Raw genomic sequence first — 23,154 nt, 5'->3', positions numbered from 1 at the left:
ACTGTATATTGTATGGAAAATAGCAACTCAGATGCACTGCAAAATATGTTCTTTTGTGTTTCACTGAAAAAAAAAAAATGTCACGAGTATTAGTAAATAATGCAGAATTTTCATTTTTGGGTGAACTATCTCTTCTAAATTATGTTGGTTTGGAAAAAAAAACAAACAAAAAAAACAATCAAGAAATGCCTTGAAATTTTGTTGTTTAAATCTTTCATACAGTATGTAAACAGATGTAGTTCACATGGTGTCAGTTCTCATCTCTTGTTGTCTGCATGTTATAGCCCACATGCAGTCCCTGAACGTCTGCGACTGCGCGTTAACCGCATCTGCCTGCAGGAATATGAGAGCATGCAGTTCGACAAGGAGCGACTGCGTGACATTTGTAAGTTGGATTACATTTGCCACAATTGAAGTATCGTAATGCCAGAATAGTACCATTTGAGGGCTGTTATAAGAGTGAATGAATGTTTAGTCACTGAATCTGCCAATTCAATTGGAGGTGTGTGTGTTTGCTTCTTTAGCTACTCCGGTTGGCATCGTGGTGGTGAGAGGAGACTGTGACCTAGAAACATGTAGACTCTTCATTGACAGACTGAAGGAGGTGAGTGTTCGCTTTACCAGCTGTTCTCTCCAGTCTTACATCATTAAACACTGAAGCAATAACTTAATTGACTAAATAATGTATATACAACATCACTTTATAACCAACCAAAAGATATGCCCTATAGTATAATAGTTCCAGTGAGAACATTTGACCCCAAATCTAGCCAAATCTAACATTTATGTTGTAAATTTGTTTCATCACGAATGTTTGCTTCTCGTCTTTGTCGTTGACAGGATTTGAATCAAGCGCCCTATACTGGCCACAGAGTGCATTACCAGGTAAATGCCTCACTGCACTTCTGTTTCTATAAATAACTTCCTGTTTTACATGTAGGTTTATGTTTTTCACAGGATGAGAGCACAAGTCTGCCACGGCCTAGTTCAGCTCACAGACTTTCCCCGAATTGGAGCTTCCTAGACTGTGAGTCTGTGCCTCTGAATAGTATTTCGGTGAATCTCACAAAGCCTGTCAAAAATCATGTTTCACTTTAAAGTGTATTTTAAGCACCTTTTCTCTCCAAATTCTTACAACTGCATTACGATAATGACAGTTTGGGAGGAAAATGTGCTTAATTTTCATGCAAATAATGTCACACTGCAAAAAAATCGTACTGGTCCGATAAATTGGCTTCATTTAATTTTATGGGGGAAATATTACCTGGATAGTTTTTCGATAGATTTTGTGAGATTCTTCCAGACCATTTCTATTCTTATTATTTATATCTGTACTCATGACTGTCATACATAATAAATAATAAAAAATTATAATAATCATTATTTCACTGTTTTTATTTTTGCAGCTACATCGGCTGACCGCTTTTATCGAATAGACAAGGCACAGGTAGGATTTTGATACTACCTAAGGGGCCGTTCAGACCAAACACGTTCTTTCGCTTATAAAAGCTAGATGCAGTGCATAAAACAGAATGCAGTGTCTCGAGATGTGCTTTTTAGGCCATGTCAGCAGTACACACTAATACATTTTTGTTTGAAAACGCATTAATTTTGCTACATTTACACTTCTCATTGACACTGGAATGGCGTTTCCTCCTGCTGAAAGCACCATTTCGAAAATGCACTCCCAAGTAATGTAATGCATTACAGTTTAAATTATTGTAATCAGATTACAGTTACTGACTTCTTAATAAAGTTATTTACTTTTAGTACATTACTTAAGTTACACATAATTTTTATGTAGAACACATATAAAGCATGACTTATGTTTATATTAGTGCTGTCAATCGATTAACATTTTTAATCAAATTAATTACATGGTATGCCGATTAATTAATCGCAATTAATCGCATACATAAATATTTGCTGTGAAAGCCCCTCAAATAACAATAATTCAATATATAATGTTTAAATAATTTGGCGGACGACAGCCGCTCCTCCCTGGGCTTACAGCAGCGAGTCCTCCAACCCCTGGCAAATGGAACGCCCCTCCGTGTTCTGGCGGCCGGTAGCGAGCCCATCTGCCTAAATAATTTTGCTATATATATAAAAATAGTTATATTTAAGTAATTACAGAAAATATATATATATAAATATATTACATTATATAGGCACACAAGTTAAGCATTAAAAAAAGTGGCTTTAGAAAGGAATATATTGTTTATTTCCATATTATTGAACATAAGCCTATCATTGGCCTGCAGTTCACAGCAATCCATTTTGCAGTTGAATTCGTCAATCAGTCCGAGTTTTATTATAAAGACTTGTCTAAGGATACGTCAGTGTACACCTGCGTCAGACAGATGCTTTTGGAGCGTCTCGGTTGCGTTTCGTCATAAACATAGCATTTTTAGGTCACTGTGTCAAGTTAAACGAAGTTTGAAACTTGGAAAAGCACGTCTTGAAATCCCTGCCTTCGGATTTGTGTGCCATCAAGATGTGTTTGTATGCAAGAACATGTTCTCATCTTGTGTTGTCTGCTCTCGGTAAGTGTGGTTTGTTCTCGGTCTGTTTGCACTGCGCGTTGCTTACTGCCCCCTGGAGAAAACAGGTGGTACTCCATTGCTTATATGGAAGGAATTTTCCTTATTATGGTACGGGTACATGATTAATTGCATTAATTTTTTTAACGCGTTATTTTTTATATAATTAATTGCACTGAATTAACGCGTTAAATCGACAGCCTTAGTTTACATGTACACCTTTTTTGTTTCTGTGACAGCTTAAGAGAGAATGAAAATGAACAAGGATGAAATATTCATTATTTTGAATCTGTTGTGTGATAAAAAAAAGCTTTTCTGTGAAAATTGTTTTAGAAAGTAACTTAAAAGTAAAGTAATTAGTAATGTGATTTTTGATGAAGCAATCAGTAATCTTATTGCATTTTTAGATAAGTTATTAGTCATTTTTAGTGGATTATTATTTCGAGGAACTGAGTGCAGATGTGGCCACAGCGTCAAAATTAACTGGGCGCTCCTGATTGAGACTGAAAAAAACAGCTGTACGCGGCGCAACGGCCAAAAACGTCCATCTAGCGCTATCTATGTATTTATAAATAAACAATGGAAAAATAGTGCAGGAAGACACAAAAACATGTTTGGTGTGACACCCCTTAAATTATAATATACAAAAAAAACCACAAAACTATTAAAATGTTGGTATAGTCTACATAACGCGTACTTGTTACCTGCAAACATACAGGAGCATCTGCACTTTGTGACCGAAATTTGCCAGGATGAGGTTTTTATTCTGGACCACGAGGCCCCACCGGTGAGCCAGGTCCGGGTGCCTGGAATGCCAGATGTGGTGGTGGAACCCAGCTCCAGGTCAGAATAAACTCCGATATCACTAATATCTTGTTTTTCTATTTGTTTCTGCGTAAACAAGCAACGTTCACTTATTTCCTTTGCTATTGCTTCCTTATTGCAGCATTCCCCTGACCTCAGAGGAACAAGGTACAACAGCAAACATTTCTTTAAACTTGTGAGGTGGAGAGAACAGTTCACAACTGTTCAGAAATGGTATTGTTTCTCATTAGGGAAATTTCCTGTTAGAAGTCATAGGATATTCCCACAGGTGACATTCTCCATGTAGCAAAGTCTAAAAACATTACGAATTTCTGTCATGTCATAATTCCCAGTTACTTGCTACCTTATGAATGATCACGAGTCATCATAAAATTGTATGTCTTGACAAAATCTCCCACTCTTTCTAGCTCTACTATCTGCTGCTATCAAAGGAGACCTGAAAACGGTAGGCTGTCATTGTTTCATTTGAAACTTCTGTTTAAGTTCTTTGTAAAACGAAAGTGGAACTTCTCGCATGAATCAGCAGGGCGTGACAGTGCATGATTATTTGGAACTTGCTCAACCAGTGACACAGCGGTGCATTTTTCAATGCTTGTTTTATTATGTTACCATACAAGCATGCACATATACGCATGCACATTCCTGACTCATAACCCCGTGCCCTCTCTCTCAGGTGTCCAGTTCCTGCAGCATTGGGGTCAGTTTGTTAGTACGGGACTCTACAGGCTGCACTGCTTTGCACCTGTCTGCTCAACATGGCCACTCTGAGCTTGTGAGTTTCATCCTTGAACACGGTGAGTGTCCAACTAGCATGAAGCACACACGCGGCCCTGTTTGGGTATTCATATTTAAAACTTTGTTTGTCACATGCTCAACTGGAATGAAAGAAGTTTGTTTTGTATGATATGCCATCCCATCCCTTAAGAGAACCTAAAGGCAATAAATACACAATAAATGCAATTAAGAGTATACAAGTCACTTTAAAACATTTTTCACACTCTCATTCGTTTATTTAATTTGTCTACTAACAATATCCAATGGTGTATGTACATGCACCACAGAATATATATGTAATTTTTTTCTGAAAGTCATGAAAATTCCCACCAAACTGTCATTTTCATCTCAAATTCTGTATTTTGTTTAGTAGAATTCTGCGGTGGAAATGACGCTGATGGAAATGACCTTTTTAAAGTTTTTGAAATAAAATTGCAGACTCATTTGTCTTGCTACGGCTAATTTACGGCATAAATATTGAAATGGTTTAGGTTTCTTTCTTTGTTTAGTATTATTTTAATTGTAATAATTTGCAATTTTATAATGGATTTTCATAGTTTAAAATTGAAATAATTCTGAATTATGAAATAATTTACGTAATAATAAAACTATTTTGATACTGAAACTCTGTTGCTTTTAGGTTCAAAGCTGATGTTGGATTTAACTGAGAAAGAAACGTACGTACTCATGGTTTGATCTACAGTAATTATTTTTCACCCTTTGTGTTAGTGGTGTGAGCAGGCATTTCATTTGACATCATTTCTGTTTCAGAGGTGACACAGCCCTACATAAAGCAGCTTCCCAGCAACATAAAGAGGTATGCAGACTTCTGCTGGAGGCTGGTGCTTCCCTCAACAAAACAAACATCCTGGTGAGAATATGTTACAGTTACAGCATGTGTTAAAGCATTTACAGTACTAGTGCATAACCTCAGTTACTGAAAGAACTCATGAAGGACATGGTAGTTGATACCGCATGTCCCATTTTTGCCTGTAAATACATGAATATGCTGTTTTATCTGATAGTAGTCATCTTCTAACTTAATAAAGTGCAACAGTCTGGTTTTGGAAGTAAAAATCATATTCATTTTTTCCACAGGCGAATTTATTTTTAACGATGTGTTATAAACATTTAAAGACAGACTTACCGTGAGCTCCGTCGTTGTTAATCGATGGCATATGCTTCTATTGAAGCCATCAGTCCGCATTATTTCTTCTTCATTTAAAAAAAAAAAAAAATGTGTTTTATAGCTTTATATCTGGTGAAAAAGTAGACTACCCATGATTCTGAAGAGAAAAGATCCACTAATCAGAGAATCGCAGCCGACAAAGTGCGGGAAAAGAGCTCTGCAGTGACCGCCCACTCCCAAGACGCACTGTGAATGATGCAGTCGATGCACTCTCAAACATCTTGTATATATCTGGATATTTTACAATACACTTAATATGTATTTTTTCTATACTTAGAATCAACACTAGAGTTTAAGTTTTTAATTCAATTACATCATTCACAATGCTTCATGGGATTGCAGTTCATTCCCTCTCTAAAGACATTAAGCACACATTCTTGTACCTTTGTCTTTTACAAAAACTTTTTGGCTTCAAATCAAAGTTTGTAAAGTTGTGATTCACCTCAGAGCTTGTTGGTTTGGTTCATGGCTTCAATGATTTTATGAACTACTTATGAAATTCCTATGCAAAAAATGAATGGATAAAATACTTCCGGAACCAAGATGGCTGAAAAAGTGGGCGGGCAATGTTGCACTCTATTAACCTTCTTAGTTGTATTAAACTTTGCTGTGTAACTTGTTCTGCACTGTTTTGACTTTGACAAGCTAGCAATCACCCAGAACACCAAAGTCATAGCTATTTATTAAAGGGATAGTTCACCCAAAAATGAGAATTCTCTCATCATTTACTCACTTTCATGCCATCCCAGGTGTGTATGACTGACTTTCTTCTGCAGAACACAAACAAAGATTTTTAGAAGAATATTTCAACACTGTAGGTCCATACAATGCAAGTAAATGGTGAACAGACCTTTGAAGCTACAAAAATCACATAAAGGCAGCATAGAAGTAATCCATACAACTCCAGTGGTTTAATATATGTCTTCAGAAGCGATGCAATCACTTTGAGTAAGAAACAGATCAATATTTAAGTCCTTTTTTACTATAAATCTCCACTTTCACTTTCAGAATATGAAAGTGAAAGTGGAGATTTATAGTAATAAAGGACTTAAATATTGATCTGTTTCTCACCCACACCTATTATATTGCTTCTGAAGACGTAGATTTAACCACTGGAGTCGTATGGATTACTTCTATTCTGCCTTTATGTGATTTTTGGAGATTCAAAGGTCTGGTCACCATTTACTTACATTTTATGGACCTACAGAGCTGAAATATTCTTCTAAAAATCTTTGTGTTCTGCAGAAGAAAGTTAGTCATACACACCTGGGATGGTATGAAAGTGAGAAAATGGTTAGAGAATTTCCTTTGGACCTTTCTTTTATAAATTGCGATTGTCCATTTTTATTTTTTTTTTAGGGAAAAACTCCTAAGGACTGCGCCCTGGATGTTGGAAACTCTGAGCTGGCATCATTCCTGGAGAGCCAAACATTAGATCAGCCCACTGCACATGAGGATCTGGAGACTGCTGTGTGAATGGATCAATTGCATCCGGTGGAAGATTTTTGCACCCGCACCCAGGGGCTGTCGGCACTCCTCCGAGCATTAAAGTATGCTCACACTCAAAGAGAGAGAAAACGAGAGAACGTGAGAAGGAAAAGCGACAGAAAGGGAAAGAGGTGTATCGAGAACGGCTCGGGCTGTTGCTGAAAAAGACTTGAGTGAACAGGAATTGTCTAGCTGTTTGTTTTCCACTGATGTTGCTGTGGGTTTAGAATGTTTTATATAGGCTCTGTCTTAGCATTTATTTATTTATTGATCTTATTTATTAAACTATTTATTCAATGATTGATATGGTTTTATGGTAAAAAGCCTGTGCAAACAAGAATCGAAGTTTAGAAGAGACGAGAGATATTTAAACATGCCAGAAATGAAGGCTTTGTGAACTTTCATGCATCATGTGGTGTGCCAAAGACAGGGAAGAACAAAGAGATATTGAAGAGGTTCTTCAATGGTTCAGAGTTTGTTGAGGGAGGAACTTGGGGTTCACGTGAGCCTTTATGATGGACAAAATGATGAGATTTGAAACTGGAAACCCTGAGGCTGTTGAGACTCTGAAATCTACATAACTACAGACTTTACATATTCTGATTTTTATTTGTTTGTGTGCCATTACAGTGTGTGATTGTGAAAATATCTTATGGAACCTAGAAAAGATCTGAGCCATATTCAATGCAATATGAATGGATGACATTTGTGCATTTATCTATTTAATATTACATTACATTAATGTTTCAAGGAATAACGGATGTGTGTGCAGTTTTTCCACTGATGGGAGCTGATTGGTTTTGCTCCTTTGGCTCGTTTGAAATGCCAAGTTGCTGATAATGATAATGTTGTATGTGTTTAGACGGAATAAACCAAATGAGGGCAAGAAAAACTCTTTGGACAGTGACAACAGAAAACGTCGTATTCCTGACACTTGTGTTAACATAGTCTTGTATCACGTCATCACAGAAATTACCACAGATGTGTCTGCATGAAAATTGTCTGCTGTCCATAGGACCACCCCGAGCCTTTGATAGATTGATTTACATATGAGTGATCTGCTGTGATATCTTGTATTATCAGTTGAGATTTTAAAGCATTATTGTGCATGGAATTTGGTTACCTCTCTGTATGTTTTTACCCCTCAGTAATTATGTAATGAAATGGCATTACTTCTTTCTTATTATTATTTGAAAGCGTTCAGTGGTTGTATTTTGCTTTTTTACCTTTTAAAAGATGGGACTACTTGAATGTTTTTGTTTTATCCCCATTTCTAAATATCTATTTGAGTGTATGAGGTCACACTCTGAGTCAGCAGACTTTGTGAACATACATTATTTACATAACTGTGACAGATATCATGTCACACGATGATCTCATTAAAGGACAGTCTGATGAAAAGTACCAGTGTTGTCTGTTTAATGAAAAGTAGGAGCTACAGTATGCGTCTTTAAAAGAAATATACAGGTGCATCTCAATAAATTAGAATGTCGTGGAAAAGTTCATTTATTTCAGTAATTCAACTCAAATTGTGAAACTCGTGTATTAAATAAATTCAATGCACACAGACTGAAGTAGTTTAAGTCTTTGGTTCTTTTAATTGTGATGATTTTGGCTCACATTTAACAAAAACCCACCAATTCACTATCTCAAAAAATTAGAATATGGTGACATGCCAATCAGCTAATCAACTCAAAACACCTGCAAAGGTTTCCTGAGCCTTCAAAATGGTCTCTCAGGTTGGTTCACTAGGCTACACAATCATGGGGAAGACTGCTGATCTGACAGTTGTCCAGAAGACAATTATTGACACCCTTCACAAGGAGGGTAAGCCACAAACATTCATTGCCAAAGAAGCTGGCTGTTCACAGAGTGCTGTATCCAAGCATGTTAACAGAAAGTTGAGTGGAAGGAAAAAGTGTGGAAGAAAAAGATGCACAACCAGCCGAGAGAACCGCAGTCTTATGAGGATTGTCAAGCAAAATCAATTCAAGAATTTGGGTGAACTTCACAAGGAATGGACTGAGGCTGGGGTCAAGGCATCAAGAGCCACCACACACAGACATGTCAAGGAATTTGGCTACAGTTGTCGTATTCCTCTTGTTAAGCCACTCCTGAACCACAGACAATGTCAGAGGCGTCTTACCTGGGCTAAGGAGAAGAAGAACTGGACTGTTGCCCAGTGGTCCAAAGTCCTCTTTTCAGATGAGAGCAAGTTTTGTATTTCATTTGGAAACCAAGGTCCTAGAGTCTGGAGGAAGGGTGGAGAAGCTCATAGCTCAAGTTGCTTGAAGTCCAGTGTTAAGTTTCCACAGTCTGTGATGATTTGGGGTGCAATGTCATCTGCTGGTGTTGGTCCATTGTGTTTTTTGAAAACCAAAGTCACTGCACCCGTTTACCAAGAAATTTTGGAGCACTTCATGCTTCCTTCTGCTGACCAGCTTTTTAAAGATGCTGATTTCATTTTCCAGCAGGATTTGGCACCTGCCCACACTGCCAAAAGCACCAAAAGTTGGTTAAATGACCATGGTGTTGGTGTGCTTGACTGGCCAGCAAACTCACCAGACCTGAACCCCATAGAGAATCTATGGGGTATTGTCAAGAGGAAAATGAGAAACAAGAGACCAAAAAATGCAGATGAGCTGAAGGCCACTGTCAAAGAAACCTGGGCTTCCATACCACCTCAGCAGTGCCACAAACTGATCACCTCCATGCCATGCTGAATTGAGGCAGTAATTAAAGCAAAAGGAGCCCCTACCAAGTATTGAGTACATATACAGTAAATGAACATACTTTCCAGAAGGCCAACAATTCACTAAAAATGTTTTTTTTTTTATTGGTCTTATGATGTATTCTAATTTTTTGAGATAGTGAATTGGTGGGTTTTTGTTAAATGTGAGCCAAAATCATCACAATTAAAAGAACCAAAGACTTAAACTACTTTAGTCTGTGTGCATTGAATTTATTTAATACACGAGTTTCACAATTTGAGTTGAATTACTGAAATAAATGAACTTTTCCACGACATTCTAATTTATTGAGATGCACCTGTACACTCTTGACTCGCATGTCCCAAAGTATCAACTCTTATCTTATTAATGTACCTTTTATTGCCTTAACTGCAGTAATACAGTAAGTCTTGGTGTAAAATTAAGATTTTTATTGTTGTAGTGCATAAGTCATATGGTCTGCTTTCTTTTGTGGAGGTTGTATTTGGAGACTGACTGACAGAATGAAGATGAGTAAATGACATTTTTGGATGAACTGTTCCTTTTAAAATGGTGTTGATTACCAAAAATCTGTTTTGTAATTTATAATCTTATAATTTCATAGAAATATAAAAGAATTAATCACTCTGAAACGGGTGAGTGGAATCTGCTGACTCACACACTCGTGAATGCTGAGCGGATTTACTCAGTTGGCCATGTTGTACGTGTTGAGTGTGAACAGCCCCTTGTCTCCGCCTACAGAGCCAATAAATCAAACGCAGAAGTTCCGTTCCAGTCATAGACTGGAGAACATCGAATCATGTAAGTGGTTTTATTTTCATAATATTTAACTAGAGAAACCTGTAATAGTGTCAGTCTTAATGTGCTGTCAGTTTTTAGAGTTTTTTTTTTTTTATTCAAGTTGGTTAAAACTTCCGTGACTTTGGGGTAGACGTGATTATAAAATGCAGTAGAAATTTGTAAGCCTACATAAACTGTGTTATTTCGAGATTCCGCGAGTTTCTTAAACATAAAGGCACGCATAAGATTTGTGCATTGTGTTAAAAACTTTAAGGTGATATTTGGTGGCGAGTTTATAGTGCGAGTCGGTGAACATGCTCCGACACAACACAACACACTGTCAACATTAACATAATAATGTACCAAATCCACTTAAACATCACAATGCTTAAATATTATTTTAGTGCGTAAAGTTACATGTTAAAAATCGAACTTTACTTATAAATGCATTAAGAGAAAACAAGCATGAGTTTCTTTCGTTTTCACAAAATTTTAAGGAATGTTCCTTTAAATCACCTGATAGTTTCATTAGTAAATATTCCTGGTTGAATACAAATTCAAACGGCAGAATTTGTGGCGTAATGTTGTTTACCACAAATTATTTTTGGCCCTCCTTTTCTCTTTAAAAAAACAAACAAACAAAAAAATCTGGGTTTGAGGCTCTTACAATGGAAGTAATTGGACCAGTTTTTGGAGGGTTTATAGGCATAATTGTGAAGCTTATAATTTTATAAAAGCACTTACATTATTCTTCTGTTAAAACTTGTGTGTTTTTTGAGCTCTGAAGTTGTTTAAATACGTCATCATGCAACGTCATCGTGGCAAAGAAGTTATAAAATAGGCCCAACTTTTTATTTTATTTTATTTTATTTTTTATTTTCCTTTTCGCCCTAAATTGGAATGCCCAATTCCCAAAGTCCTCGTGGTCGCGTAGTGATTCACCTCAATCCGGGTGGCGGAGGATGAATCCCAGTTGCCTCCGCGTCTGAGACCGTCAACCCGCTCATCTTATCATGTGGTTTGTTGAGCGCGTTGCCATGGAGACATAGCGCGTATGGACCACCGCTGCATCCACGCTCAAATCACCACGCGCCCCACCAAGAACTAACCACATTATAGCAACCACGAGGAGGTTACCGCATGTGACTCTACCCTCCCTAGCAACCGGGCCAATTTGGTTGCTTAGGAAGCCTGGCTGGAGTCACTCAGCAAAAATAGTCCTAACTTTACCTTTTAAACTTAATTGGCTAAGACTATGTGCGTTGAATGAACACTCTTTATGGTACTTTATCCCACATTACCTTTTAAAGAAACTTGGAGGTCTTTCTTTTCTTTTAAGATGCAGTTTTCTTCCTGAGAAATTACCTATTAAATTATCAAAATTCCACCAGCAAGATGTATTTTCCTGGAAAATATGCTTCCTTCACAGATTACCTCTAGAAACAAATCTTTATTCCTTAATAAATGTTTTGAAAGGGATGTTAATTTTGTTATGGACTTTTTTGATAAAGAAGGAAAGATTATGTCCTATGTGAGGTTTATGTATTTTCATAATTTCCCTATTGCCCATAAATAATTTTTATTGGTGGTTAAAGCCATCCCTAATGGCCTTGTACAACTAATGAAAAGTCATCCGTTGTTTGAAAGTAGAGAAAGAATAATGCCAGAGTTGTCTGTGGATGATTTTAATTTATTTTGTACTCCCTACAGTAACAAATGTATTAGGTTAATTTTTCAATCAAAACATAGGATTTCCCCTAGAGGGAAATTCTTCTGGAATGCCCAGATCTCTCATATTAATTGGAAAAAACCTTGGTTAATTCCTTACAAATTTTGTATTTTCAATAAGGTGAAAGAGGTGTAAAATTGCATTGTCCATAATTGTTGTAAAATATGAAATATAATAAATTTCTTTCGACTTTGTTTCTCAATAAACTACATAAAATGAAATTAAAATATATATATATATAATTCTAATTATTCTATAAATGTGTGTGATTCATTAATAGCTACTAATTCAAACCATTTAAATGATATGCTTTGGCTTGTCATTTATATGAGACGACCAAAGGCTGCTTTGAATATACACATAAATAATATTTTGTAATTATGATGCTGCTATTAAGTCATCCCAAACACATTATATGATGTTGAATACTTTCATTTATACTAAAATAAATATATGCTTCACTTACGTTTCACTATCTGATTATAATAAATAACTTATGTTGAAAAGCTTCCCTTGACGTCATCATGGCGAAAATACACCGATCGCTCGGGTAGGCGGGGTGTGGGTCCTGATCGTGATGAACTCTGGGATACACTTAGCCTGAAAGACCGCTCCGAAGCGGTATTCGCACTAGTGTGGATTTAGTGTGGGTTAAGTGCCCTGAGCTTTAGCATGTTTTAGACATGGGACAGTCTTGAACACTTACTTCCTGTCACGTGCACGCGCACTCAAGTGGCCAAAACCGCAAGTGTGGGTATTGGGACAGGTCCACAGAAAGGTTTAATAAGCGATTTTATCACACTAAAATCATATGTACACGCATATTGTTTACTTCTTGTGGCTATACTTTTGAAACAGTTATTTTATTATATAAATATATTATAGTTATCAACATTATTTTATTGGGACACCCACATTGACTCCTTTGTGAGGAAGGCTCAGCAGAGGTTGTACTTCCTTCGCCAGCTGAGGAAGTTCAACCTGCCACAGGAGCTGCTGACACAGTTCTACTCGGCCGTCATTGAGTCTGTCCTGTGTACATCTCTAACTGTCTGGTTTGATTCAGCGATCAAATCAGACAGAAGGAAACTACAACGGACAGTCAGGACTGCTGAGAGGATTATTGGTGCCCCCTGCCCACCCTCCAAGACCTGTATGTCTCTAGAGTGAGGAAACATGCAGGTATAATCACTCTGGACCCCACACACCCTGCCCACTCCCTCTTTGAACTTTGACCCTCTGGCCGGCACTACAGAGCACCAGGACATCCAGGCACAAGAACAGTTTTTATCCTCAGGTCATTTTCCACATGAACAATTAAACTGCCTTCAGGACTCCCCCATAGTGCAATAATGTAAATAAATATCTCATGTACATATGTAAATCCACTCATATTTAATTAAATAACTGTACATTCCCCTATCTTGCACATATATTACCACTTGCACATGTACATACGCCATTCTATGTAATATGTCCTATTAATTGTATGTCTATTTATACTCTTACCTTGTTATATATTCTGTGTCTCACTGTAATGTTCTTTGTGTAATCAAGTCTCCTAATTAAAAGTGCACTTATTCATTTTTCCTCATTTAAAAAGTTTTGCAAATCAAGAGTAGTCATTTATAGTAATTTGTATTCACACTCCTGTATACTCACATGAGATCCACTCATTTTAGTTGCCTGCCTAGACGAAGGGTATATGTATTTCGGCAATCCACCCCATTATTGGACACCATCCAAGATGACTGTCATATAGAGCAAAAAAAAAAAAAAAACTCACTTATAAAATCTTTAGAGTTTAAGTCAAACTTAACCTAAACTCCTTGGTATTGCAGATTTGTTTCTTGGTGGTCAAGTGTAATTTTTTTAACGTTTTTACCGTAGTCATGCTTGTACTTTGTGCCTGCAAAATTCAGACTCCATTTGCATATTTATCCAGGGATGAGGAGCAAAGCAACGGCGACGTGCAGGTCCCCGCTTCGGACTGTCTGGAATACAAACTCCTGATTGCGTACACACGCAAGAGAAGACCCACAGACACGCGCCTGCAGAAGAACAGAACGGAGAGCAAGACTTGTACACATGAAGCACCTGAAGACCACAATCAACTACAAAAAAGAAAGAAAAAAAGGAAATTACCTGTATTCCTGAAGTGTTTTAAACCCAGTAGAAATGAAGATGATCATTACCTCCGACAGCCAGCAACAATTGAAGGTGAGTGTGACTTGTATTTATCATCACGTTAATCCTCAAACGCATACCTCGGGTCTTTTTATTGACCTGGGACTTCATTTCACTCTCTGTACCTTATCCATTTTTTTGAGTTGTGCCCACACTTCTTGAGTATTCATCAGTCTTTCTCTAATAAATAGTGTAAAAAAAAAAAATAATAATAAATAGCAAAAATACTAATATATATATATATATAATTTGTTTCTAATGGTTTAATTACCAAACATGTATAGGGTCATTAGAGACCCTAGGTATGTAATATTGTCTGTTTTTTGCACTACAATTAATTCTATTTTATGATTTTTACTATCACAAGTTTACTGTCACAGGATATATATATTTCTTTGTTTATTACAGGAGAAATTAGTACATTAATCATATAAATAAATACTATATCACGTTGATTTTCTGTGCAACAATGGTGAATTATCATATGCTTGTACACATACATATTATACATGCTATTTGTACACAATGTGGCACTGATGTTTCAGTGATTGACTTGATTTTCATTTGACATTACTGTTTGATGAAGAAGCAACGTGGAAGTAAACTATAGCAAGTGTAACACATGAACAGAATATGACTATTGTCATTTGGGTTTACTACTGAAATTATGTAAATTGTGCATCTATTTAGACTCAATAAGAGCCTGAGAAAATTCTTATGCGTTGCTTGTGTAGATTGTGTTATGTGTAGCTCAATGTGTGTTTGACAGCCAGTTGCATCTCATGAAATTTCAGTGTGAAAGTAATGAATCCTGTTCTAGAATTGTCCTGATTTGTTGCATTATCTCTTTGATATATGAAAAATAAAAGTTTAGAATATATTATATTGTATTTTTTTTCTTGTCTAGAAAATATTTTGAAAATCTGATTCTATCTGGGATCCATTTGTAATATATATATATATATATATATATATATATATATATATATATATATATATATACACACACACGCGGAGGGTCTCTAAAGACCCGAATATGTAAGAGTGTTTGGTGAAATTCCCATGCATTTAAGGGTTAAATGTGTGATTGAAAACTGAAATTGTATTTCTTGCTATAAAATATGACCATTGTAACGTTTGAGAAGTGGAGTGGAACAGATGCCATCTAATACAATTTCTTTCATCAGTTTCAGATGACAAAGTAGACGACATGGAGGAGATGGCCAGTAAACTGACGGATATATCAAATTCTGTGCACTTCACTCCATGTGAATTAGAAAGTGATTATGATGTAGACCGAGACGGAGAGGGTGAGTTGCTGTCATCTATGGTGTAATCTTTCCCTTTTTGTTTCAGTGTCATTTACATACATCCTAATAATCTGTTAATAATCCGACCGACAGCTCAACCGGAATGAAAAGTTGTCATGTAAACACCTCGAATGGCCAAGAAATATCAGATTGAGCGCGATCTGAATGACATTTCTATCCGATTGGAACAGGCAGTACAGAACGTTAAATAATCTCTTGAATTGAAGAATAATTGCTGTGTACAGCTTTGAATCTGACTAATTTTCACTATCAAAAATATCTTGCGTGTATGCAAAGTGCTGGACAACCTATCCTTACTACGTTCTCTTATGTAGAGATGTCTAGTTATTGCTACCTGGGAATTTTTTTTTTTACATATGGTAGACCGACAAACATGCCAAATATGCACTGGGATTCCATGCTGAGATGACTAACCAGGTCACCTGACTAGGTTGCTTTTTCCGATAAAGCTTGCAATCTTCTTGCTGTTATGGTAATATTTAACCTAAATGCCACTCTTTTCCTGCTGAAAATGTTGTTTGGAATATACAGTATATAGTACATATATAACAGTACATTCGTAATCTGCAATTGGATTGTACTTCAATCTGTGCATGTAAACATAGTCACTGAGATACTTTCAGAACACAGTGCAAATTGAACATTTCTCTACATTTGTGCAGATATCGTGCAAAAAATTGTGGAGCTGCTACGAGAACATGGTGACAAACTGGATGAAAAGGTCAGTGGAATGAGAGGTCACCTTATTTCAATGAGGAAAATGTTAATGTTGACCACAAGGTGTCACTACAAACACTGTTGTTATCTGCACTTTCATATAGTCAGTTTAATAGGACAAAGAGTTTAGGCTTTACACAGACCGCATGATCATTATGCAACAAGTCAGACATTATAAAAAGCAGCTTATGCTGGTGTAAACAATGAAATGATCAGTATGTAAAAAATGTTGGTGCTCACACTGAGTTTTGTTCTGAAACCTTTAGATAAAGGCAGACAAGGCATTAAGTCAAGCGCTGCAATCCTCTCTGACTTATAGCTTCTTTAAGAAAGTGATGGACACATTCTTTAGAAGAGTTACCCCAGAGGAGCTGCCGCCACAGGAGGAAAAAGAGAATACCGAAGTGGCTCTGATTTGTGAAGCCACAAATCAGCTCTTTGGTGTTGATCACCACCCAATGAACCGGGTGCTGGGCTTTGGTGCCAAGTACCTACAGGACAAATTCCCCACCTGGATTAACAGAAATACTGGCAATGTAAGAGTTTTGCTGATAGCACAATCATTGATCATAGAGCAATAACATAGTTACATCAAACATAATTGCAAATTAAACAAGTTATAGACTTATTCTTAGTTCATTCTATATCTAGAATTCAATAGAGAAATTATATTGAAAAAATCATCAATTCCACCTCTAGTGTTTTTTAGTATGTAAGTAAATATGAATGATTTTTTTTTATTATTTTTATTTTTTATACAGGTAGATGTTGATGAATCTAATGAGGAAGTCCATTAAGCCAAAAACCAAAGAGACATTCTCTTCACACTCTAGCTGACTTTCTCAGGGGCACAGTCACTTTATTCATGTGAAATTGAGTTTTAATTCAATGTTTCTTCAGGGATCTTGCATGCATTAAGTTGTTGGAGCCCATTGTGCAAAGGTGCCTGAAATTGTTCCTGGCAGGCAACAGATGCCCTAACCCCACCTCCATCCTCAATTATAACCATAGGCTGAGGAGCCTGACAGGAACAGCTTGAGGCACCTTTCTGCCATTGAGGTTCTTGGAACATCTGAGATAAAAAATGAGGACGTGGTTTATAGATTTAAATATAAACAAGCAGTAAATGGAATTACACCACAGGTAGCCTACTGTTTAGCTTGAAACTCAGGTTTATTTATGTCTTAATTGTATATAAAATAAAAATATAATAAAATATTTTTTGTAATATGATGATTGGGGAAAAAGGCGTTACTTAGGAACGATGTGTTCCTTACTGGGAATATATTTTGATTTGGTTAATTTTTGTTTGAAATGCACATATTTCAGAATATATTTATTTTCTTAAGCATATAGAAGTTGATTGCGCACACACACACACACACACACACATAAATATATATATATATATATATATATATATATATATATATATATATATATATAATTATTATTATTATTATTTTTTTTTTTTTGCATTATACGTTTTAAAACAATATGAAAAATATTTTGTGTGCCTATATGACATATTTGTAATTAATTTTTTTCAGTGACTTTGTTTTTCAATGTTATTACATTAAATCATTTTCCAAATCTGTAATTGTGTCTAATGTTTCTTGCCCTCGGGTCACTTTAACCACTAAGTCACACCACCCCAGTATCTTTTTTTTAATTTTTTATCTAATGACCTAAACTGTGTGACTATCTGCTCGGGTATGCACTCTGGCAGCTCAGGTGAAACATGACGCTCGTCTCGTGCACCTGTCTTACCTGCTCGAGCACAACACCTACGTCTTAAAGAAATGACTTGGCTGGATGTGTTCGCGCTGTATATCAAGTGAAATGTTCTCTCACAAACTTCCAAGAGTAAACTTTGCATATCTACAACTGCTTTTGTTTTCTTTACATCACTGTTACTCGATAACATTCTCATTATGATGCATCACAGTCGAAAGTACTCCCCACCGCGCTACTGCGTCGTCGTAACACCAATAGAGGTGCCTCAGCTGAACCGATTACCCACCTCACGGACGGAAGAAGGTGACCTGATGGAAAGAGCGGAGAAGAATTCACCCAGAGCCAAATCTAGAATGCGCAACGCGAAGCTGAAAGCGGTGAGGGGTCCTCCGTCTCCCCAGGGGTCCCGCGTGCCTGAAAACAATGCGCAAAACGACGCGCTACCGCAGGCGGTGGAGAACGGTGGACCCCGAGCTAGAAAAAGGGGCTATAAACCCCCGGATGTGAGGACGATATTCGAACCCTCTGCCAAGGATCCACGCGTGAAAGAGGAAAGAGGAGAGGGACACACGTTTTGTGAGGACGCGGCGCACTCATGGTGCGATGTGTGTTTCTTATATATCTTCCAAGGTGGTCTGACATGCACAGGTGAGAGGACTTAATATTAATCATACAATATATTGAAACACAGTACTACATTTTGAACTGATAAATGTTTGGGAACAGGGAGGTGTTCAATTCCACAGTGCAGTTAGGCTAATATGTATAGTGGTCTAATAGTCCAACATCTGGAAAGCCCACAAAGTTTGATCCATGATCGCCAGTCTGCTTTTGATCACTTTGGACATTGTCACAAGTGACTTTGGTTAAAAATGTCAGCTAAATGGCAAATAAATGAAAATTTCATACATGCATCAGGCCTGTTGCAGCTCTGTGCATGTGAGACTCATCACACACCAAATAATTACCTACTGTATAGGCATGTTGACAGACTGGTTTGGGCTTACAGGTTCATGGGGTTGTGGCTTATGCTGTTTTCCACGCTTAGTTTAGTGTACATACATGTCACAGGTGCATTTCTAATAATTATACAAATCAATGCAGAAGACGAACCTATTTCATCATTGCAACCATAATTAATTGAATGAACCAGTCATATGCAGACTGACCATTTGCTCCTGAAATGGTCACCACCAATGATAGACATAAACGGATTGACATTTTCATTCCATTTTGAATGCCTGGTATTGTTGTCAACAGTGAGGACATTCCTAAAAAGCATTTGCAAAGTATTATCTCTACCTGTAATCAAACTACAACTTCAACAAAGCTCTTTTTGGAAATGTTAGAACTTAGAATCCTAAAACAACAACATCATCATTTCCATAGATGTATTACAGGTTATGCCTTTGAGTATTTGATTAAATTAGACCCTCAGACAAGTGTTCTCAATGCCCCCAGTTCTTTCTCTATATGGCTTTTGGTGTCACTTGTCTGAACTAACATTGTGCCCATAGGTTGTCCATTTACAAGTAACAAACGTTGTGTTAACTCGAATGGAACAACTGGACAAAGGTAACTTTCACTGACTTTCCTGGCTGCTTGACTCGAGTGATCAGGTAATTGAGAGTCACTGGATCGGCTGATTTATTTAAAAGCCTGTTTGAAGAACGACCATCCAATTTTCTGTTTCTCCACTGAAGTGAACTACTCTTCAATTAGGGATGGGAATTGTATGGATTCCTCAATGATTTGGGTTTGTTGACGGTTCCATTAACCATTTTTTTTTTTTTTAGCTAAGAAGAAATGCAATTGTTATTAGATTTTCTGCCCTCGGCAGTCTGTTATCAAATGATTAGATCATTTCATATTTTAACAGAATAGATCCTTGCAAATGGTGTGTTTACAGACTTTTTAAATTAAGATATTTTATTCATTCATTCATTTTTTTTTTTTTTTTTTTTTAAACACCTCTTATTACAACAAAACTCAATGTGTATCTTGTGGTTTAAGTTTTTGATTCACTAAAAAGAATGGGCTCATAAAAGTTGTTTAATAGGAAGCGCTGTAGAGGATGTTTTGCTGTGTAGATTCAAAATAATCAACTTATAAAGAGTAATTTGTTTGGGAATCAGCAAACTGGTTGCGTTTCGTGCTGTAGATTAAAACGAACTGGTTCATAAGTGTCATTCGTTTGGGAATCGGACTACATTTGTTGTGCTGTATGTTTTGATGTAGATTCAAAAGAATCGTCTTATAAGAGTCATAAGCTCTGGAAATCAGACTACACTAGTCATGTTTCATGTTTCACACTGTAGATTCAAATGAACCGTCTCATAAGAGTCGTTCCCTTGTAAATCAGACTACACTGTTCACGCTGAATGTTTCGCTGTTGATGAAAAAATCATCTCATAAGAGTTGTTTGTTCGGGAAATCGGACTACACTGGTCGCGCTGAATGTTTCGCTGTTGATTTAAAAGAATCGTCTCATTAGAGTCATTTGCTCTGGAAATCGGACTACACTGGTCGCGCTGTTTGTTTTGCTGTTGATTTGAAAGAATCGTCTTATTAGAGTCATTTGCTCTGGAAATCGGAATACACTGTTCGTGCTGAATGTTTCGCTGTTGATGAAAAAAATCATCTCATAAGAGTTATTTGCTCTGGAAATCGGACTACACTGGACGCGCTGTTTGTTTCGCTGTTGATTTAAAAGAATTGTATCATTAGAGTAATTTGCTCTGGAAATCGGACTACACTGGACACGCTGTTTGAGTAACTCTGTAGAGTCAAATGAACGGACTCATAAGAGTCATAAGTTCGGGAAACCAACTACACTGGTGGCGACTTTGAAGAATCTGAAATATAAGATTATTGTTTTTTTTTGGGGGGGGGGGTCAATACATAATTCCCATATTTTCATTTGTGTTATTTAATAGATGACTACTATTATTCTAATATATATATAAAAATGTAATAATGCATAATACATAGTAAGTTTATCCAAACTTTTGACTGGTAGTTTATATCTACAGAAATTAATGAGGTACCTCTATTGTCCACCTCTCTACATTGGATCTTGCAGGTCCACATCTTTCAAGGTCCTGTTAGCTCGCCTGCATTGTGTCTTGTGCTATTTGACACCCACCTGTTGGCTCTCCTAATGTCCATCTGTCTGTTTGTGTAGTGGCAGTCACAGTGTGTCTACAGAAGGCACACTGCACTGTGATAGCACAACAACAGGTCACAATGGGCCTCCCTTAACCAGCTAACACAATCACAGGGGGAACAACTGTGCCCCTGACACACACACACAAACACATACACACACACACTAGAGCAGGGGGCTCAATGACAAGAGACTAGAACCGGATAGCAGAAAGAAGCCATGATACAGGTTCAGAGCTTAAGGGAAAAGAAAGAGATTTTATCTAATAAATGCTCTAAAGACCTGCTTGAAGTGTGACTACATGTTTTGGAGTGGATCGTGAGACATGGGTTTAGGGAAAGGGTTTGGAAGAACTTTAAAAAGACTTGCAGGATTCCTCTGCCGTTTTCCGACAGTGATGTGGCGCTCAGGACGACTGGAAGTTAGTCTGCTGTGGAAATCTTCTGGTGGGTTCAGCTGAAACAATCTCCTTTTTTGATAAAAAAAAAAGTCATATTTGTACAGAAAAAAAAAAGAAATCCTGGCAAATATATGTTTTCTGAAAATAATTATTAAGTTGTGTACACTCTCATGTATTCAAGGCGCAAGGAAAGAATTTTAGTAAATTTTACTTGAAGGATACAACACATAAATTAAATATGTATTTATTTATTTATTAGAAAATGCTATAAATGTTCTTTAAATGTTTTTCAAAAATTTATGAAACCAAATTGGACACAAAGATTACATACAAACTTGACGTGTGTTTTAAACAAGATTTTTAAAAGATTTCTCATTTTTTTATCACACATGCCAGCAGCTTGTCTCTGTTACATGTCTGCATAGTTTACCCTACACTGATTAAGTTTAGGCTTAAAATCAATTTCCAATTAATAATGACTATTCAATATTATAAGACTAAATTGAATCTAAACTGAACTGTAATGTCCAGCGATGCTGTAGTAGCATAGTAACAAACAGTTCTGAGTTTGTTGGTCATTATTGGAGAGAATTAAGAAAGAGAGAGAGAGAGAAAGATTCAACTGCCCTTGTCTATTATTCATGACGCTTGAATGAATAAATAACCATGGTGCCCCCCCTTTTTTTTAGCATTGCCAAGTATTGCTCACGTTTAATGCAACAATTTTCAACCATTAGATGGTGATTATGTTATAGATTGTGTGTAGTTTGTGTTTGGTGTGTTGTCATTGTACAGCCGTTTTGTTATTGCTCTGGGCCGTGCAGTCTCTGCTGATTTAATGTTAGCCTCACGCTTTTCAACAGAGACGAACGCAGCGTTTAGTAGTGTAATGCCAACATCCACAGACTCTTGGCAGAGCAAACGCAGACCAGAGCACTAAAAACATCCGACTGAAGGACAGAGTCGAGTCTAAACACTAGACAACTGTTTGACACCAAAGTAAGAAGAAGCTCACTATAACTTGCCAAGTAGTTTCTAATTGTAACGTCTATTCAATAGAGTTCGACTGAATGAATTTAGTAATGAGAAGTCAGCGGAAAAGAATGTTTTCTTGACATTTTGTCACAGAGAGGCATTGATGTGACCTCAAGATAGTTGTGCAGGTGTCCTGTCTGCTGAGTGTTGTTTCAGCAATCCAATGGAGCCAGTGTGGAATGAAGACTATGTTCCAAAACGTTCCGTAAGAAAAGAAGACAAAAATTCCATGTGGCCTTTATTTTTGGGTTGTCCTAAAACAGTACAGACAGATGAACAAAATAGTTAGGCCCTATCTATACAGCAGTCAACAGAGCAAGGACAGGCTTGTCCACTTTTTTAGTCATCATTTGCATTGTTGTTATAAATAGACTTGTGTTGGTTGTCGATACGGTAAAGAGACGTTTATCTGATGAGGAAAAAGCACTACCGCAAAAACATAATGAAATTACCTGCAATAGCAGGCGACAAAGATAAATGTCATTTTGTCCATTTGTGGGACCTCTCTTTATTGAAAGCACCAA

At 36.9% G+C, this 23,154-nt stretch overlaps 3 protein-coding genes across 10 annotated transcripts in view; all 3 read left to right on the top strand.

The window, feature by feature from the left end:
• LOC127434820 (diacylglycerol kinase iota-like) overlaps window positions 1-8,223 on the top strand; it is a 61,088-nt gene extending 52,865 nt beyond the window's left edge. For all 8 annotated transcript variants that reach the window (XM_051687819.1, XM_051687816.1, XM_051687823.1 and 5 more), the window contains 12 exons: window positions 285-385; window positions 525-604; window positions 841-885; window positions 958-1,027; window positions 1,407-1,447; window positions 3,262-3,386; window positions 3,490-3,515; window positions 3,776-3,813; window positions 4,042-4,162; window positions 4,783-4,819; window positions 4,914-5,013; window positions 6,691-8,223. In XM_051687819.1, the coding sequence (XP_051543779.1) occupies window positions 285-385; window positions 525-604; window positions 841-885; window positions 958-1,027; window positions 1,407-1,447; window positions 3,262-3,386; window positions 3,490-3,515; window positions 3,776-3,813; window positions 4,042-4,162; window positions 4,783-4,819; window positions 4,914-5,013; window positions 6,691-6,807 (901 nt within the window). In that variant the 3' untranslated portion in view covers window positions 6,808-8,223. The remainder of the gene's footprint in view (window positions 1-284; window positions 386-524; window positions 605-840; window positions 886-957; window positions 1,028-1,406; window positions 1,448-3,261; window positions 3,387-3,489; window positions 3,516-3,775; window positions 3,814-4,041; window positions 4,163-4,782; window positions 4,820-4,913; window positions 5,014-6,690) is intronic.
• A 2,036-nt stretch (window positions 8,224-10,259) lies between these two features.
• LOC127435052 (apoptosis facilitator Bcl-2-like protein 14) lies at window positions 10,260-17,676 on the top strand. Its single transcript, XM_051688198.1, has 6 exons — window positions 10,260-10,349; window positions 14,003-14,277; window positions 15,432-15,554; window positions 16,238-16,296; window positions 16,559-16,828; window positions 17,054-17,676. Coding segments are annotated over exons 1-6 (765 nt in total). The 5' UTR covers window positions 10,260-10,347; the 3' UTR covers window positions 17,090-17,676.
• A 456-nt stretch (window positions 17,677-18,132) lies between these two features.
• Window positions 18,133-23,154, top strand: part of LOC127435135 (ras association domain-containing protein 3-like) — a 55,964-nt gene continuing 50,942 nt past the window's right edge. The window contains exon 1 of the mRNA XM_051688350.1: window positions 18,133-18,677. Within this exon, the coding sequence (XP_051544310.1) occupies window positions 18,227-18,677 (451 nt within the window). The 5' untranslated portion in view covers window positions 18,133-18,226. The remainder of the gene's footprint in view (window positions 18,678-23,154) is intronic.

This window comes from Myxocyprinus asiaticus, chromosome 45 (genome assembly GCF_019703515.2).
Source record: "Myxocyprinus asiaticus isolate MX2 ecotype Aquarium Trade chromosome 45, UBuf_Myxa_2, whole genome shotgun sequence".
Taxonomy (NCBI): Eukaryota; Metazoa; Chordata; class Actinopteri; order Cypriniformes; family Catostomidae; genus Myxocyprinus; species Myxocyprinus asiaticus.
The sequence above is the reverse complement of the archived record's forward strand: the minus strand, read 5'-3'. Positions and strand labels throughout refer to the sequence as shown.

Bases quoted from the DNA above. Each gene is read 5' to 3' on its own strand.
- LOC127435052 (XM_051688198.1), top strand. The intron at 15,555-16,237 runs GTGAGTTGCTGT...ACATTTGTGCAG, and splicing joins TGTAGACCGAGACGGAGAGG to ATATCGTGCAAAAAATTGTG. The intron at 16,297-16,558 runs GTCAGTGGAATG...TGAAACCTTTAG, and splicing joins GTGACAAACTGGATGAAAAG to ATAAAGGCAGACAAGGCATT.